Genomic DNA, 19,686 nt, shown 5'->3' with positions numbered 1-19,686 from the left:
CAGGTGGGGAGGGGTGGGCCGAGGGCTCCAATGGGTGGTCTGAGCAGCCAGCACACCTCCAGGCAGAGGAGGCTCTACAAGAGTGGACTCCCGTCAGCCTCCAGAGGCCTGCAGTAGGAGGCATTTCGGGTGGGACCGTGCCTCCATGTTTAGAAGGTAGAGTTCAAGCCAACGAAAGTCGGAGCCGGTGCGCCTAGACTAGAGTTTGGAGACATGAGGCCCTGGGCGGCCCCCTTCCCATTAATGCAGGGAGCCTGTTGGCACCCATCCACACCCCTCCAGACAGGGCGCTCAGGTCCCCCTTCAGTTGGGATGTGTGGGGAGCAAGAGCCCAGTAGAGGCCTTGGGGCTAGTTGGCTGGATGGCTAAGCTTGGAGCTCAGGGCGGGTTGCCTACATCAGAATCAAAGCAGGACCTCTGGGAGGGAGGGAGGCATTTTCCCACCTGCAGACAAGAAGCTGAGGAAGTTTCCAGCTGTGAGGGGGGACCTGGGTCCTGAGCCCACAGTCGACCCCCATGTGGCCAGCAGCAGGGGCTCCAGGTGGCAGGCTGTGGTCTCCGCTCGCCCTTCTGCAGTGCCTTTAACAGCGCCCCTGGGAGAGCTGGCAATCCCATCCTACAGAGGAGGAGACTGAGGTCAGAGCAGCAAGACACAACCTTTTGGGTGGAACTGGGTGTCGAATAAGGTGGTGATTGAGGATAGACTAACGTGGTGAGCAGCAGGGGCACCACCAGGCCCGGGAAAGGGGGGGTAGCTGGGCTGGAGGCGCCAGCTTCCTACCTCGCTGCCCAAAGTGGTCTACGGAAGCGCTGATTGGCTGGTGATGACGAAACTGAGATGCCTTCGCTGTGATTGGTGGTCCCTGAGTTGAGGGGGGGGAGTCTCGAGATTGACTAGGACAGATGGGGGCTACAAATGGGTGTTGGGCCCCTAGCTGGGCCCTGGCGGCCAACCCCCCACCCGTTAAATCCAGGCTGGAAGCCAGTGACATGTGAGAGAGCTGAATGCTCAGGAGTCAAGCTCTTCACGACCTAGGAGGTCTCGCTCTAGGAAGCGGTTCATTTAGGGTGGGGGTCCCCCAGTTGGGCAGTTGTAGAAGCAGCGGGGCGAAGTGGTTCCCTGCGGTGCCGGGGGGTGGGGTGGGGGCTGACTGCCTACCTCGCCCACGGGGGCAGGGATGACCTAACTCCAGGGCCCCCTCTGGCATCCTCTGGGCCAGGCTCTGATTCTGGATAACATTCATTGTGCAAAAATGGGCGTTCTGCCACGTGGCTGCGCGTTCGGGCAGTGTGGGTTCCCGCCTACGAATGAGGCGTACAGTCTGATGGAGGAGCCCGCACTTAGGGGAGGAGGAGGACCTAACCCAGTACAAAGGACTGGAAGGGCGACCCAGGCGGAGGAAACCACAGGCAAAGGCCAGATGGGCGGAACCTGGGCAAGAGGTGGGGCGGAGCCTCCCTGGGTCTCAGGGGACGAGAGACCCATTGTCTCCAGATCCACGTGGAGGCAACTGGGCGTCTTCGGAAGGAGGTGGACTTTCCCATGGGCGCACGTGGGGCACCTTCAGGATCACCAGACTCACCCTTGCGCACCAGGGCTCCCCACTTTCTGATCCTTTTGGACCTTCAGGTCCCTCCTGTGGGAATTTGCTCTGGGGCCCCCAGGGTTCGGATTCCAGAGCAATGGGTACAGTTCTACTCCCTCAGGATTCCCCATTCGCAGGGGCGTGGCCCATCCCAGGCGACCCCGCGCATACACACCACACATACAGGCATGTAGTTACACACACACACACACACACACACTGCCGCCCAGCACAGGGTTCCAACCTCTTCCAGATCCTGCCTGGCAGCTTCTCTGTACCTCCAGCTGGGTCAGGGACCAGCAGGAACCTACAGCTCTGAGGGTGGGTGCCCCACGCTGGCCATGGAAGGTGAGCAAGAGTCCAGCCTCTCATTACTCAGATGAGGAAACCGAGGCCTAAAGGGTGCTCAGTGACTGGGCAGGTGCAGCTCCAAGTTACTTGTCAGGGCCCAAAAGATCCCAATTGAAGGGAAAATACTCAATTTAACTTGTAAGGAAGAAAAACAAGAGGCAGGCTTGCCTTCTTTCCTCCCGTGGTCCTTCCCTGTCAGGGCACAAGTGCCAGTACCTGGAGGCTGGGCGCAGGCCGGCTGTGGTCCCGGCATGTGGCATGGACAGAGTAAACGGCCTCCCAGGGCCAGACCCAGCCCTGGCCTCCCCATTCCTGTCTGCTGGGACCTCCACAGGCCTAGCCCTTGGATTCTTCGTTGGGATGGACCCCAAGCCCTCCTGCGGGGGGCGGGGGGTGGGTTATGGAGCTGTCACCAGCCCAGGAGGTCTCAGGTGGGTCCCTGTGGTGGTTGAGGCCTCTGAGCTTCCTAAGTGTGATTCCATGGCACCTCCCTTCCAGGTTGCCTGCCCTCCCAGCTCAGGCTCCTCCCCTGTTCATTTCTGGGGAAACCTCAGTGCAGGACACCCTGGACCTGGCTGGGTCCCATTTCCTCCAGGGCCGAGCAGCATCTGCCACAAATTGGGACGGATGAGAGGTGACCTCCAGTGACCTTGGGAGCTTATAAATCACACAAAGGCATCCCCACAGCCTGTATGGACTCCTTGGGGACATTCGGGCCTCAGTTTCCTCCATTTGAGCAATGGGCAGTTGGGTTCCTGGCTTCCCTGGGCTATGGGCAGCAAATTGGTGGAGGGGCTCTGAGAACTCTGGGCCAGTGAAAAAGGAAGGTAACAGATGGGGTCTTTCCAGGCAAAAGCTGGCCTGGAGCAGGGGCCCAGGCCTGGGAGGGGCAGGGCAGGGCTGAGCATTTGGCCCGAAGCCCAAACCCTTTAGTGGGTCCCCTGGGTTTAACCAGGAGGCTGGGCTTCCTTGAGTGCTTATAATTAAGACAAAGGGTGCACAGAGATGGCGGGAGGAGCTACACTCCCCTTTCCCCCTTCCCTGGTCTGAACCCCAGGAAGGAATGGGGAAACCCCCCTTCCAGGAACCCCAACTAGTGCCAGGCACTGGGCAGATGCTCTGAATGGGTTACTATCATCATTAAGATAATAGGGTGGACGGATGGCTCAGCTGGTTAGAGCGCGAGCTCTCAACAACAAGGTTGCCGGTTCAATTCCCACATGGGACGGTGGGCTGCTCCCCCTGCAACTAAAGATTGAAAACAGCAACTGGACTTGGAGCTGAGCTGCGCCCTCCACAACCAGATTGAAGGACAACGACTTGGAGCTGATGGGCCCTGGAGAAACACACTGTCTCCCAACATTCCCCAATAAAATTAAAAAAAAAAATTAAGATAACAGGGTATAAAAAGAAAGGGTCTCCCAGCCCTAGTCCTTCTCCTTCCAGAAGTAATACTGTTAGCAGTTTTTTATATTCTTCCAGAAAATTTTATTTAAGAAATTAATATTAGCCAGGCACTATGCCCCAATGAACTAATTTAGTCCTTGTCATGGCCTGAGTTGTGTCCCCCAAATTCACATGTTGAGGTCCTAACCCCCAGAACCTCAGAGTGTGACTATATTTGAAAATAGGTGAAAAAAAAAAAAAGGAAAGAAATGTAAAACAAAGATTAAAAAGAAAACTGGATCTTTAAAGAGGTGATTAAGGTAAAACGAGGTCAGATGGTGGGCCCCAATCCCACATGGCTTGTGTCCTTATGAGAAGCGATTAGGACACAGACACAGAAGGAAGACCACATGGGGATATAGGGAGAAGATGGCCACCTACAAATCCAGGAGAGAGGCCTCAGGGGAAACCAGCCGTATCTCCACCTTGATCTCAGATTGCCAGCCTCCAGGACGGTGAGAAAATATATTTGTCTAAGCTGCCCAGTCTGGGATACTTTGTTATGGCAGCCCCAGCAAATTGACAGTCCTTCTAACGCCCCCAATGGCAGGTAATACTGTCATTCCATTTATCTGTACAGAAACTGAGGCTCCGAGAAGTGAAGTATCTTGCTCAAGGCCACACGCCCAGTTCGCGGTGCAGCTGGGATTTATACATAAAACATGACGCGTATGTACAAGCACATGGGCACTCACATTCGTGACCAGTTCCTCCAGAAACCGACGGAGATCAGCATTTAAGGCCAAGTGGTTTGTTTGGAAGGTGACCCCGGGAAGCAGGAGAGAAGGGGAACTGAGATGGGGAACAAGAGGAAGGCAACACAGTGGACAATGGCTTTGGACCCCTGATGGGCAGAGCCACTCCCCCCCACCATGACCCTTGACCCTGCAACCAGGGGGCGGGACAGGTGGGGTTTCCAGGCAGCAGCTCTGTGCCGGAGATGGGGGAGCTGAGGGGCTGTGAGGGATGCTGGGTTTCTTTTTTCTGTTTTTGTATTTCTTTAAGTGTCGGTGAACTTCACGTCTTTTCTGCTTGGCACAGGCTAATCCTCCTTTACGCTGTCAGGTGGGCCTCTGGTCTAGGGCTGACCGCTAGCGATGGACAGTCACGCTCTCCTTCTGAGCATTCCAGCTCTGCTCCTGCTTCGGGCACGGGAGGCGTCCTCTCTGCTGTGCTACTGCCACGGCTGTGCAATGCTGTGGGTGTGTTAGCCTGCTCCTCTGCTGGGCCTTCACCTGCGTGACCTCATCTCTAGTGAGCTGAGGACAGAGGGGACCCTCTGCAGAACCTCTCTGGGAGGCTTTCTCCTTCCTGCACTTCTGCCATGGGGATTCAAAACCTCCCCAAAGTTTCAGTGGTCTCCTCAACTCCAAGAGTCCGTTTGGCCCCAGCAGGGCTTCCCGTCCCTGTGTCCAGACAGGCAGTGGGAAGTTGCAGAGTCCACTTCGTTCAGGGGTCACTGACCTTGCTCCTGTAGTCCCATGTCTGAAGGCCAGTCTTCCTTTATTTTGTCTGGTTTTTCAGTTGTTTAAGGGGGGCGGGTAAATCCATCATCCTTGTTACTCCATTATGGCCAGAAGTGGTATATTTCTGCCTTTTTTTCTTCTTTTTATAAACAGAATTAACCTACCATACAACTTCAAGTGTATACAATTCAGTGGCTTTTGTATACTCACAGAAATGTGTAACCATCACTGCAGTCAGGATTAGAACATTTTACCACCACAGAAAGACCAGACCCTTTATTACCCCCCTATCTCACCCCCATCCCGCTCCAGCCCCAGGAAACCACTAACCTGCTTCCTATCTCTATAGGTTTGCTGACTCTGGACATTTCATATCAATGGAATCATACAATCTGCGGCCTTTTATGTCTGACTTCTTTCACTTAACATAGTGTTTCAAAGTCCACCTATGTTGTAGTGTGTATAAGCACGTCCTTCTTTTTTATGGCCACATAGTATCCCACTGTATGGACAGACTACATTTCATTTATCCACTCATCAGATGGTGGACATTTGCTTGTTTCCACATTTGGCTCTTACGGACCATGCAAAACCATCACTGTATGAAAACTGTCTAGGGAAACATCTCTGTAGACTTATAAGTCCAGCTCTTGCTTCCATGCCTTTAGAACACTTGCAAAATCCGAGCTCACTGTAGCCAGCCCAACCCCTCCACTTTACAGACGGGGAAGCTGAGGCTCCAGCTGGCAGGTGACGCGTCCACTGTGCCACCGGTGGAAAGGGCCCTCACATGTTATCTGACTCCAAAAACAATTAAGGTAACATTGGTGTGGCTTCTGTAGGTCAGATTGTCTTCACATATGGTCTCTCATTTAATGCCCCACAAACCGCCTTCTGAGGTGGTCATTTTATCCTCATTTCACAGATTTATTTTTCCAACACTTATTTCCTGGGCATGCCAGCTGCTGAGCACAGTGGTGTTCCCAGTCCATCTGGAGGGAGGTGCTATGGAAACTGTTCCACAAGCAGGGAACTAATCCGAGGTGGTCAGTGCCTCACTGGGAAAAGTCAGGGGACTGGGCCATGTCTGTCAGGAAATAGCAGAGCTAGATAGGAACTGAATGCTTGTGTCTCCTTCAGCAAGGCCCAGCCTCCAGGACGCTCTGGGCTTCTTTTGTGGTCTTGCTCCGCAGCGGACAGGAGAGAGATGTCTGTGGGGGAGGTGTCAACGTCCCCTGGGGTCAGAGGCTGAGAAGGTTGGGCCAGCCATGAGGGCTTGAGCGCCACCGGGTCATCCGCTCTGTGCCCAGTTCTGGGTCCCAGTGTTCCTGGGAGGAGACCAGCCACCTGGGCCTCCAGCACGTCCTGAGTGCTCTGTCATGAGTTCAGTTTATGGACACTCTGACCCTTTTAACTCATGTGTTTCTCCACATGAGCTGTGGGAAGGTGAAGCTGCTTTGAAGGCCGGGCAGGGCCGACTCTCGGTCTCTGGGAGGGAAGCTCGGGCCATGAGGGATGCCAGGCCAAGCTCACAGCAGCCCTGGGGGGCCATCTCAGGGTTGCCACCTCAGCCCAACCCCAACTGAGAGAAGAGCTGCCCAGCCGAGCACGTCAACCCAGAACTTTTCTAGAAATAGCTCCGTGTGCCTGTTTGAAGCCATTGCTTTGGGGTGTGGTTTGTGCAGAGGAGATGTTGGAGAAGCAGGTGGCCTCTGACTTGGGGAGGCCTTGGTCAGCGCCTGGACAGGCAGTGAGACGAGGAACCAGAAGGCCAGGGAGAGCCCCGAGAAGCAGGAAGGTCCAAGGGTGCCCAGCACCTGGGTCTCCCAGGGGTGCACCAGCTTTCTGGCACCCCCTCTGCCTGTTCTGTAAAAGGGGTGGCAGATGCTGCCAGGCCTCAGGACTGTCTGCAGCGAGCGCCTCACTGACAAACGCACCCTACTCGACTGAAGCCATTGCCTCCCCAATCAGCCTGAAGTGCCCTGGCTCCACTGCGCTGTCTGCACCGTGGGCCCTCCTCTTGGCAAGTCCCCATTGGTGCCAGGTCCCCTTGGACTCTCTCCTGAACCCGTCCCACATATGCTCCAGATGTGCTCCCGCCTGGCCCATCCCACCGGAGGCCAGACTACAGCCTCCTCCCAAAGCATCTCCCCTGGGACTCCGCCAAGGCCTAAGCAGTGATTCCGACACTGAGGAGTTGACTGAAAATGCAGATTCCTAGGAACCACCAGAACCACAGGCTCTGGGACCTGTGTCTGGACACCAGGCGGAGAGAACAAGGAGCCAGGGTGGGGCTCTTCCCGCTGTCGTGGGGCTTGGTTCCCGCCACCTCCTCTGTGATGCCTCCCCATCCCCTGGGCCACCCCTGCTGCCTCCCTGTTACCGCTGCGTCCAGGTCCCACCTGCCTTCAGAGATTGTAAAGGGAGGAAAGCAAGCTGCAGTGAAAGGTATGAAATGTGTCTACTTGCATGTTTGTTGTTGCTCCTGCTGGAGAGCCCGACAGCCTGACTACCCAGGTGAGCAGCGCCTTCCCAGGGCCCAGCCCAGGCCTGTACCCTCAGTGGCATGTGCATACACAGTATGTGGATGGGCATGCACTTTGCACAGGGCGTGGGCATGGACTCAGTGCCTGAGATTCCTGCATGGGGGCTGACGCCGTCTCAGATCCACCAGACACATGGCAGGAGTGACAAGCACTGTGTCCCCAGGGAGCCATCCACAGAATGGTGAGGGACAACAGCCTGTGGATGTGCACCTACCTGAACCTGGGGCCCACCTGGGAAAGGATTCTAAGGGACAGCGCGAAGGGACTCAGACAGCAGCCTGCCCTTACCACATCCTCCTGTGCCCGCCTCAGGCCAAGCCCTTCTCCTGTCTCATGTACCTGTCCCAATCTGATGAGAAGGTGCTGTAACTATCCCCACTTTACTGTCATGCAGCAGCTAGAAGGTGGCAGAGCTACGGTCTGCACTCCTGCAGATCCCTCAGGGAAGATTCTGAACATGTGACGTTCCAGGACAGACCCTCACCACGTCCGCTTAGGGAAGACGCTGGCCCAGGACAGCAGGGGCAGGTGACCCTGACGACAGCCTGAGCTGGCCCCACACCCCTCTCTCGAGGATTTTAACCAGCACCTTCTACTGCAAAGCAAAGCACAGCCAGTGGTCAGTTCTGGGCTGTCTCTGCCCAAATCTGCTGATGAAGGGAGAGGAGACGAGAGAATGGCTCTGACTTAATCCTGAGCCAGAAAGAGACACAGAAAGGGATGGAGACAAGACCATTTCCCTCAGGGTCACAAGGACACAGGGCTAGCACGGGCAGCTTTGCACCAGCCTTCCAAAAAGCAGTCCAAAGAGAAGGCTAACATACCTGTGGCAAGAGACTGGAAGGACGAGTCTCTGCTACAGAAGCGCTTGCTCATCACGCCTCCCTCCTGAGGCTCCAGACAGGATGGAAACCTGTATGTCCGGTTTTCCGGTTCTGTGAAACATGTATCATCATCACAGAGAAAAGCCACACAGGAAGGAAGTGCATCAAAATAGTCTCAGTAGTTACTTTTGGGCAACGAAGCATTTCTTTTTCTTTATACTTTTCTGTGTTTTTACTTTTTTTTTCTATTTTAAAACACAACTGGCAAATGTATATATAAAAGAAGACACTTTCTAAGGATGGAAAAATAAAAGTTTGGACATTACAGTTACAAATGCTCCTGACCTAAAAGCAGCTCGATGTAAAGAAAGGGGTGTCAAAACAACTGACGCCTCCTTAAGATCAGATTCCAGAGGAAGTCTTAGGCCAGCCGGGCACCAGGGGCACAAAGTGAGGGACAGCACACAGCTCAGGGCTCTCACCTGGGAATGGTGGCGTGACATGGCTCTCAGGAGAGGAATCTGGGGAAAGCCACCGGAATGCACACACATATGCACACACATACACCGTCCTTTGATTCCCAACTCCACGACTGGAGACACCTATTGAAACACAAAGAGGGCGTGGGTCACTGAGGTGTGTATGCTGGCAAAACCATCGCAAGCATCCAGATTTTCTTTAACAGGGAATGGCTACTTGTGGGAAACCTACACAAAAAAATTTCACAGAAGGCACAAAAAAGACAAATTAGAGCTATTATAGATCCACAGACCTGGAGAGCACTCTAGATTGTAAAGGGAGGAAAGCAAGCTGCAGTGAAAGGTATGAAATCGCTTTTGAAAGCAAAAGCCCAAGGCCCTCTGCAGTGTGTTGTGACCTGCGGGCTGGAACGTGTGACTCTGGTTACCTGGACAGATGAGAAAAACAATTGTAGCAGATTAGGAAAATAGCCATTACTTATCTACTTATTGTTAACCTAAAAATAAAAAGGCCTTTCAAAGTGAGAGGCAACAAGTGTTTATTTGAAATCAAGAATAGCTCTTCAGCAATTATTAATTCAGGCAGAAGTCCAAACAGTGTTCTGATGAGGAGACAAAGGCCAGGGGCGTTTATGAGAAGGGAAAGGGGGACAATGACATCCATGGAAGGAAGGTGTTGCTGTTGTGCAGGTAATGTAACACAGTGACGATAATCGTGAATGTTTGAATTTTCAGTCCATAGTCATCAGTGCCGTAGTCATAACTGTTTTCGTGTTATCTTTGCAAACAGTTCTTTGGGACATAATTTTACCCTAGTCCCAGGCCAGAGGTTATTTTGCTGTTTTAAAATTCTGGAGATTTGAGGCGTAAGACGGGCCAGGCAGTTCCTCTGGGACGGCAGCCCTGGCTGCATGTTAAAGTGGCTGCGTTTCTGTTATTCTCTACATTATTGGAACTGTAGAAAGTCTATGATATTGCTACAAGCGTGCACAATATGCCACATGTCCAGGAAGGACTAAATGGCACGGATCAATTTAAAAACACCCCGACCTGTTCAGAAGGTGGCAGTGTAGGTAACTCGTCTTAGATTTTTTTCAGGGTCCGTACTGGTGGCCCTTGATCAACGCAGGTTTGAACTGTGCGCATCCACCTCCACACAGATTTTGGGCGACTGGCCCTCGCAGCTCAAGTCTGCATTGTTCAAGGGTCAGTTGGTCTGGAATCTGGGTATACAAAGGGCCGACTGTGGTTACACTCGGATTTTGGGCTGTGATGGCAGTTGGTGTCACCGTACCACGCTGTCAAGGGTCGGTTGTACTTTTTTCAGACATACCAAAAAAAAGAAAAAAAACGTGAGCTTGGTTTGAGCCCGAGTGTGCTATGGTCCACTGGTGGTGCCCTCCAGGCCTTGGTGCTAATTCCTGTGGGTGTGGGCCTGGCACCCAGCAGGAGGTGCTGCCACTGGGTCTCTGGCTCTGGGCGTCAGCAGGTAAGAGGCTGTGCCTGAGGGAGGAGGCCCTCGGGCAGTAGTGCTGGACTCAAAGCAGTGTTTCTGCCCAGGGCCCAGTTCGCAGGGGGCAAGGCTCTGCCAGTTTGCACCCAAACTTCAGGGGACCCAGCTTCTGCAGGTTGCTCTGCAGCGGCCTGGAAGAGGGGCTGACCTCAATTTCTCCAAGAGGATTCTGTGCCAAAAAACAAATCAGCCATTTGCGCCCAACTCAGGCCTGGGGAGCCATGCAAGCAGGGGTAGCGTTAACGGATCAGGTATTTCTCTCCTGGGCAAGGGAGAGGCGGGAAACCTTCCTTCCCTGCGCAGGGCTGCTCCACTGGGACCAATACTGCCATGATCGCTCTGGAGCATGGCATTTATTTTAGACCTCACGCCAGGCATCTGCTGGCCTGACTGCTGTGTGGAGAAATGAAACCAGAAGAAGCAGGGTGCACACACATTTATTTACAAAAAATTCAAGGAACATGACACAGGATTTTTACACACAGTAGTTGAAACAGAATTATTTTATGTACTTTTACTACCAGAAGGTAAAGAAAAAATTTAATAATCATTTTTGCTATTTTTATACAAAGTGACAAGTCATGCACTTTTTTTGTTTTAAAATCTTTTTTCTAAGTGCAAATACTAGATTCCTCTCTCCAGTTTTAAGGCAAATTGAACAGGACTGTCATTGGGCAGTCTCTCGCTCTGGGGAGCAAGCATTGGCCTAGAGAGGGGAAGGTGCCAGGCTACCTTCTGCTTTGTCCCCCGACTCTGATCTCTGCAGGTTTCCTGTCATTTGCATCCTGCAGCCACCTGCTGGCTTGTCAGAAGTCTGTGGCCCCATCTCTCTGCAAAGCCTGTCACTAGTATGGAATGGACTGCTTCTTGAAGAGCCCAGGGTCCAGGTCCTACCTCTGGGACACTCAGGTCATGCGGGGTCAGAACCCACAGGAATGACCTCCAAAACAGCGACTGTGCTACACCCACAGATCTGTGAGCCCCGTCTGGAGGCAGGTGCCCGAGGTTCAGGAAGGCAGCCACATGGGTCTACAAACAGCCAGAATGTGCTCAAAGAACAAACCCTTGGTTTGGCCTTGGGGGGAATCATTATTCTGGTCTCCCTCCTGTGCCAGGGGGACCGTTGCCATTCCCAATTCTGGAGGACGTGCCACATGGCAGTGACAGGGGCATGCCATCCGCTGGGGTTGTCCTTGCAGCTGTCCTGGGCCCTCCCTGGAGCTGCATGCCAGGGCTGTGGGGCAGAGGTGGAATGAATCCACTAAGGCAGCCTAGAAGGTTGGGGTGAACACTGCCCTCACGGGCCCTACCCCATGTCCAGATGATGTGCCTGCCTGCAAAGCCCTCATCTGGAGGAAAGGCAGCAAGAAAGGGCAACTTAGCAGATTTACCCCATTTTAATCCTTGAAATGCATGTGAGAAGCCAGTGGCAGCAGGGGACTACAGAGCATGACACTCAGTCCCGACAGCGCTGAGCAGGGGAGCAGGCCCCTGGCTGCAGGAGGGCAGGACAAGGTCTGTGATGGGCCAGCAGCCCACCCTCATCTCTGAGGCCTATGGGCGTGCCCTGAACTTCTGGGAACCCCCGTTACCAGATACAGCAACAGGAACAAAGGCCAACACATGGAGCCAGGCAGCTGTCTCAGCTGAGGCCTCAGCTCCACACAGGCTGGCATATGACTTACCGAAAGTGGGTGGGGCGATGCTTCAGGTGCCACTCAAAACCTGGGCAGGGCTGGACAGGAAAAGGGAGTGGACCAGGCAGGGACCCCGTGCAGACCCAGAGCTAGACTTAACTAATCTCAGGAAAGGGCAGCTTCTGGGTGGGCGCTGAGCACAGTCTGGGTCATCTGTCCCTTTGGGGAAAACCACTGCCCCCACCAAACCTTTGGGGAGCTGTTCACTGCCTGGTTGATGGCAGAGAAGGCTCCCCAGTAATTGGGCTGCTTGGGAGAGCCATCAGGACCGTCACAGCTGCCTCAAGAGGATCTGTTTGGCAAAAGTTCCAGAACCATCATGACTACACAGGCTGCCTGACTTGGAGTAACATATTTCTTTTGACTTTCCAGACTGAGGGAGAGTCCAGTGGGCCACAGAAAACTGGGTAAGTTCAAAGTGAGTGAACAGCTAACATTTCTTTAGAAAAACTACGAAACACAACCCATAGCACAAGATGGTCTCTCTGTGGTCTCATGTGAGTGGGCCAAGAGGGAAGAGAACAGACCCCTGAACAGTCACCAGGGTGGTGGCCTGAGGTCCTGGGTGTGAGAGACGCGGGCTGTGCCCTCCCCACCCTGCTCCTGGGCCTGTAAACACCTCTGCCTCCTCTTCATGGGGACCAGCTGCCTCAGAGCAGCAGAGCACCCCTAACTCGCGGTGGGCCTCAGGACGAGGGGACAGAAGAACTGGCCCTCGAGACTCGGTCCGGCCTCAGCTCTCTCCCAAGGGCACTCTTCCGCACTTACTTCAGCTTCAGTACGGAGGAGACTGTGCAGCGGTAAGGAAGGCCTACGTGGTTTGTAACTGAGAGAATTCTGTTGTCTGCGGGGGAAGGATGGAGGCAAACGTTTCCCTTGTCTCTTTCTGCAGGGACATGGGTGACAGAGCAGAGATGGGCTACATTGTGGCCAGGGCCACTGCACTGGCAAGCTAGGATGGCAGATAACTCTTCAGGAAGTGGATATTGCTGCCCCCTTATCTGCCCAGCTACCGTAGCCGCCGGCCTCTCTTCAAGGGGCAGTGGCCCTTCCCAGGGAGAACTGGGAAGACCAGCATATCCGTTAAGAGCCAAGCCGGCCATCCCTACCTAGAAGGCATGGGCAGAGCCACTGGCCCTGGCGGTAGACGGGGCTCCAACCAACCCCTGCCCCATACGGCTCAGTAGGGCTCCCAGGAGGGCCAGGGCTCAGGCGTCAGAAGCGATGCCGTGGCTGGGGGCCAAAGTGCATGGGCAAGTTGTGTTCCAGGGGCAGGTGGACGGGGGCAAAGTCGTAGTTGACACGCACATTGGGCAGAGGCGGCACGTAGGGCGCCGGGATGGGGCCCATGTTGAGGGGGAAGTTGTTGAACACGGGCCGGACAGGCGGCAGGGGGAAGGGCGGGTGCACAAAGGCGTAGGGGGCGATCTGCGGCTGGCGCAGGTTCTGTGGGACAGGCCGCGGCAGGGCCTCCACCCTCTGCACTTTCTCCGGAAGCTTCTCCAAGGGGGGACCGATGCGTTTGAAAGTGTTCTCTGAAAGGGAGATGGGATTTAGTTGAGAAAAGAGTTAAAGCCAACTGCACCTCGCTAGATCTAGTTCGGGACCTGGGCTGCTCATCCTGCCCCTGGTCCCACCCGCCCGGAGCCTGGGACAAGGCCAGCAACCTGTGACCTCAGCCTCATTTCTACCTGGGCACACAGCAGGGCTGCTCAGGCCACAATGAGGCCGATGAAAGTACAAAATGTAGCAGACACACGGACACCCCCACCCCAGCCATCAAGGACAATTATACTTCCAACCAAGCATTATCCTCCAGCAATCACCTTGGAAGGCGGTGGATGGATCTGTTCAGAACAGGTGGAGCTTCTTTGAGACTTTCCTTAAGAGCCAGGGCCTGGATGGCCGCTCACAGAAACCTCAGAGGGCTCAGGGTGAACCTACTGTCTTTTTAGTCTGGTTTGGCTTTGATTTGCTTCCTAAGTTCAAACCCATCCCTTGGGGCTTCCTCATCAAGGAGATGCTGAACCTGGATTGGATCCCACAGGAAGCAGTGAAACTGGAGTGTATCTATAGTCACCTGAGGGACAGAACCTCCTGGGTGGTCCCTGGCTGGGTGGGCGGCTAGGACCCCCGGGGTGGGGGGCCAGCAGTGGGGAGTACAGTGGGTGTGGGGGCTGTGATGGGAGAGGACGACTTGCCTCCGTTCTTTCTTTTCTGTTCCTCTTCGGCCTCCTTCTGGATTTCCTCAATTAGCTTCTCGTCATCTTCCTAGAAGGAAAGCAACAAGATAAGCTGGCTCTCAACCAGCTGCAGTGCTGCGGCCCTGCTGGGACACGGGGAGGCCACTCTGACGCTGGTCAGCAATGGGGTTAAGCCAGAAACCTGCTGCTGACCAGCACGCCACTCATCCCAGTTCCCTGGGAATCTTCGGCCTTCATCACTGGATGGGGTTCTCAGGAGGAAGTCTATCTGAAAGGCTGGGACTGGCTCAAACATATGGTGATGGAAAGAGAACTGACAAGGGGGTCAATACACAATGTGATATATAGATGATGTATTACAGAATTGTACACCTGAAATCTATGTAATTTTACTAATGATTGTCACCCCAATAAATTTGAATTAAAGAAAAGTCTCAGAGATGTAAAGATTAGCATGAGGAATATAGTCAATATTATTATAATAACTATGTATGGTGTCAGATGGGTATTAGATTTATTGGAGTGATCACCTTGTAAGTTAAATAAATGTCTAATCGCTATGTTGTACTCCTGAAACTAATATAATATTGTATGCCGACTGTAATTAAAAAAAAAAAAGTATTAAAAAAAAAGAAAGGCTGGGACCAATGGGCCGAGAGCGGGGCTTGCTCACTCAGCTGTAGGGAAGGCAGAGGGAGAACTGCCCTCACAGGACTTGGAAAGGGAGACCAAGGACCCAAGGGTTTGGGAAGCAGTAAGTGTGGGTGGGCAGGGCCCGAGGGTCAGAGCCCAGCAGTCTTGCCGACTCCCTGGATTGGGCTGGACAGTGTCCACACTCAGGCCTGCTGAGCCCTGACGCTGGCCTGCGTCAGGTCTCGGGTACAGGGGGAAGGACACAGCAATTTAAGACACCCACCCCCCCCCCCCGACCTTGCCACCTCCCCTTTCCAAACTCAACACCTGGTGGGCCTGTTATGCTAATTGGCACTTCAAACTTGGATTATCCCAGCCTGGGTATAGGAGCCCAAGAGGCACTCTGGGGGCCGTGCTGGACAAGTAGGGCACCAGGCCCGTGCAGTTCCCACATCTCCACCTGCCCTGGGCACTATGGTGGGAGAGCTAGGCTGCTGGCTGGGACGGACCAGACCACAGCCTGCCTCCTATAATGCGCTGGGGAGCACCCACTGCTCAGTGACCCAGCAAAGATGCTTTCCAATCACCTGGAGACTGAAAGGTCACACACTGGATTGAAAACCGCATGTCTCTGCTGTACCAGTGTGGTCACAGAGGCTGTGGGAATACCTTCTAGCCAGCAAGGAGAGGTTCAGTGAGGAGCAAAGTGGGGACACGATGGCCAAAACCTGAATGCATTAGCTACACTGATTCAAACTGAGTGACAGGCAGGCCTGGTCTGTTTCTTGGGGTCGCCCAGCTGCTTCTCCAGCAGTTAAGAGCAGTTAAGCCGGAAGAAGTATGGGGAAGGGCAGTGGTGCCCAATATGGGGGCAGGAGAACACAGACAAGCTTCAGGATTTCAGGAAGCCTGCTGGAAACATATGCTTCCCCAGACCAGGCACAAGAGCATACCCCACAGCCAGCTGTGTTCTGGGCTGGAACAGGGTCAGTGATAACTGGATTTCTCATGCTGAGCTGAGGTTCTGACCGGCTGAAGACACCCATGATACTTCTGAGATATGAATGGAGGGCCCCAGAGGGGAGCACTTGATCTGGAAAGTACCTCTGGAAATCCTTGGACTAGAGGAGAGCGTGGCAGTCCCATCATGGGATGGAGCAAAGGACAGTCTGCATATTTACTTATTAGCATATTAATGTCACAGGCAAGACAGCAGTTAGTGATTTCATCACACAGTTATAAACCTGCAGTGATTGTGGAGTCATGAATTTCACTCAAACTATGTATCGAGCACCTACTCTTGTGCTAGACAGTGCACTAGGTTTACTAGGTGAACTTTTGACTAACAGTGAAACTAAAAGTCATACTGATAGAATGAGTAAATAGCTAAGTAATATACTCCCTTTGTTGGTAGATAAAAAATGCTACAAGAGTCCCCGGACCCTGGGCTCTGTGGATAACAGCGGGAGGCCCCATTACCTTCGCTTAATTCTCAAGGACTCAGAAGCAAAACTCAATGGTCTCAAAGATTCTTTTCAACTGTGACAATTGGAAATTCTTATCATACAACACCCAGGTCTTTTTCAGCCTCACCTGGCCAGGTATTCAGAGCAAGGCAAAGGGAAGAGAGGTGACAAAGGTTAAGATCCCATCATGCATTTCAGAAGCTGCCAAGCGCTTGGCACATCAGAGAATCATACGACCAGGAGGAATCCTGGTAGGCGTCATGTTTCTCCCCCAGGTGATACATAAAAATGCTCTACAAAATCCAAGATGTGCTCATCTGGCTTCTGTGTGAACACTGCAAACAAGGGAACGTACTGTCTATAAAGCCCTAGCTAAGCCCATCAACACAAAGGGCTCTAGTAACTCATAGGCTTTGGTGGACAGTCTGAAGGTCTCCATGTGAACGTCAAGATGAATTCTACCAATTACCTAGATTAGGAGTTGGCAAATCTCTTCATTTTGGTGTCAGTGACAGGCCTAGGGAAAGATAAAACAGAACAAAACGGACTGTGATCAAGACAATGCAAAGTGGGTGAGCAGTGGCTCCACACTTGTCAGCGACTGACCTGGGGCAGGTTCCTGAACATCTGGGTCTCACCTGTAAAATGCGCTGTTGTAAGGACTGAATGAGCTCAGTCGTGGAAAGGACTCAGCACAAAGCAAGCACTCATTAAAGGTGAGAAACTCTGAAAAATGGCAGAGAGAGAGTTTAGAAAGATGAGAAGTTTCAAGAAAAAGTGGTACAGACTGGGAGATGCCCCTAACATTTCAGTGGCTTCTTTTGGCATAAGGGACAAGTTCCCTGACTCTGGTCACTTATTAATTAAAACTATTAGTACTACATCACCTTCACCATCTCCAAGGGCCTTGTCCCTATTTCTACCCCATGACCTAAATGTGGTTATGCCCATCAGTCCCTAGAGGGCATAGACGGTACCTTAGAAATCATCCATTCCAACTTCCCCGTAGCACAGACACTGAAGTCCCAGAGAAATAAGTTGTTCAAAGTTATGGCTGGTTGGTTGTGCACTAGGCAAACGCTTTACACCACTCTACAGCGTCACTCAAATAGCTTTCCTGGAGAAAACCCACAGAAAAGTCCCTGGAAGCTTCCCTGTGCCTATTGTTGACTGGAAAATTTGGAGGGTGCATGCATCCTTACATTCAAGAGTAGGTACTGAGTACCCAGTGGGCATCAGGCTGGAGGAACAGCCGAGAATAAGGCAGACCCGGTCCCCCAGCTGCTGGAACTTCTATTGTGCTGTGATCACAGCGTTAGTGGCTAACCACTAACCTACCCATCTCCTCAGACTCTCATGGTATTTCTGTTGGAATAAAAGAATAAAGAGCGGTAAGAGAGGTTCCCTTTTGACTAGAAGATTCCAGGTACCCTATAGCACTGCTGAGGTGAGTACACAGGTCACCTGATTGTTATCAGTGCTGTTTCCTGTGATAAATCCAAATGCTCCTGGTAGAAGTTCACTGCTGAATAAACGCAATAGAAGAATTCCCTTAGGTGGGTCTGAGGTCCTTGCAGAGGCGAGTATGAGCTGAGCTTCCTGATACAGACCTGCCAGCTTCTGGAGGGCAGGGCGGCCAGGTGCACCCGCTGGCAGACGCTGGGCTGCCATCGAGACTTCCTGGAGGAGGAAGGAGGCTGTGAGCCCTGAGCGCTTCGCCTTTTGGAGCCGCCTGGAGCCTCTTCCCTTCCTTCTCAGCTCTGATCATCCTGATCTGGTGAGTGGACTCAAGAACATTTGTCCTTAAGCCCTGTCCTTCCCCGGGGAGGCAGTGCCCTTAGGGTCTAAATTCAGTCTGTATTTCACCAGAAAATGTCAGTGCTCAACTATTTTGAGCAGTGACTGTTACCATAAATAACGAGTAAATTGTCAGTTACACCTAGAATATGGGTTAGGAGTTTCAGATTTCAACTTTATCCAACTGGTTGGAGTCACAGGACGCCGTGTTTAGAAACTAAGAACTAAAACACTTCTCAGTATTTTTTTAAAGAAAAAATTACATTTTCAGCCAAATATGTGACCCTAAGGGGGAAGATTTCTCATTCCATCTGTGTGGAAGTTCCTTCCACAAACAGTTCCCCTTAAGCATTTAAATTCCTTAAGTCAAGAGTGAAGGCAGACTGAATTGTAAACTTTTAAAATGGCAAATTTTATTTTATATATATTTTACCATAATTAAAAAAAAATTAAATAAAAGAGTAAAGGCAGGTGTAGAGGTTATTTTGAGACAAAACATGAAGACTGGTCCCTCATCAGAACACTTCCTGGGTTCGGGCCGAGTGACAGCTGAGGCTACTGAGGGCTTCCTGGAGGTGAGTTCCCTTGGGGAACATTCTAGGCATCCCGGTGAATAAGAACACTTATGAAAAAGGCTTGCTATTCTGCAAATCTAGGACACACCTAGGCTGCTGGAAATGGGGAACAATAGGAGGAAAGATGATGATGCAAGAGCCAGGTGCACAGATCACAGAATTCACTGTCTTGCAGGCCCCCTGCAGAGGCTGAGTCACACACAGGAAATCCAGGCACCGACCACAGTGAATTTTATCTTACAGCAGTGCTGGCTTCCTAACAGACAGGCAGCTGGCGTGATGGGAAGAACTCCAGCTTTGGGGCTCCACAGTCTTGGGCTTGGGGACCCTTCTACCCCCCAATACCTAACCTGGAGCCTGTTTATTTCCACAGCAGGTTTACCGTGAGAAGCAAATGATCTGTTTTACGAGGTGTCAAGCACAGTGATAGTAATAACGGCAGTTAACATTTTTTTTAGTGTACGTGCTGCCAAAACGAGCATGGCAGTTAACATTTAAAGGGCTTACTATGTGCCAGCTCTTATTCTAAGCACCTCACACAGATGTAGTCTTCGTAACTCCACGAGTTAGGTACTGTTAATTATCCCCACGTTATAGATGAGGAAACTGAGGTACAGTGAGGCTCGAATCCAGGCCTTCTAGTCTCAAAGCCTGAGCTCTTCACCACATAAACCACAGGTTTCTTAATTGGAGCTGCGGGAACAGTGTGACTGGAGGGCCCCCCCCCACCAACCCTGTCCCGCCCTCAGCACTGTCAGAGGTGACTATTTTTAGGCCCTGCTTTGTTCTAGAAAGAGTGTATCTTACCCTCCTTGAAATACAAGAGGGTTCTTTCTCTCTGGGATGGGCAGAACTCTGAAATCTCCTTTCTCCACTAAATACAGAAGAGAATAGGGCAAAACAAAACGCCTCCACTCAAGATGAACAGCCAATACAGCAGAGAAGGTGGCCACATTCCTTGGAAAGTTGAAGGAATTCTTATTTTCTTGGGGTCAGCTCACCTACAAATGCATGTACTATCCCTTTAAATGACCCATTCGAAGGTCTCTGACTGGCTCCCTGGCACTTGGCCTCTGAGGTGAAGCCACAAGACTCCTCTTATC

General features: G+C 52.4%; 1 protein-coding gene and 1 long non-coding RNA gene across 4 annotated transcripts in view; both read right to left on the bottom strand.

Annotated features, from left to right (window-relative positions):
- Positions 1–397: 397 nt before the first annotated feature.
- On the bottom strand, positions 398–8,849 carry LOC141567322 (uncharacterized). Its single transcript, XR_012489924.1, has 3 exons — positions 8,702–8,849; positions 8,220–8,330; positions 398–616 (listed from the first exon to the last, which is right to left on the bottom strand). It is a non-coding gene; the product is annotated as an uncharacterized LOC141567322 (long non-coding RNA).
- A 1,783-nt stretch (positions 8,850–10,632) lies between these two features.
- Positions 10,633–19,686, bottom strand: part of RNF216 (ring finger protein 216) — a 116,242-nt gene continuing 107,188 nt past the window's right edge. For all 3 annotated transcript variants that reach the window (XM_019753628.2, XM_019753630.2, XM_019753629.2), the window contains exons 16-17: positions 14,110–14,179; positions 10,633–13,443 (exon numbers count right to left, since the gene is read on the bottom strand). In XM_019753628.2, coding sequence (XP_019609187.2) covers positions 13,124–13,443; positions 14,110–14,179 — 390 coding nt within the window. In that variant the 3' untranslated portion in view covers positions 10,633–13,123. The remainder of the gene's footprint in view (positions 13,444–14,109; positions 14,180–19,686) is intronic.

Source organism: Rhinolophus sinicus, linkage group LG10, assembly GCF_036562045.2.
Source record: "Rhinolophus sinicus isolate RSC01 linkage group LG10, ASM3656204v1, whole genome shotgun sequence".
In the NCBI taxonomy this organism is placed as follows: domain Eukaryota; kingdom Metazoa; phylum Chordata; class Mammalia; order Chiroptera; family Rhinolophidae; genus Rhinolophus; species Rhinolophus sinicus.
This window is presented reverse-complemented; position numbering and strand designations above follow the sequence as displayed.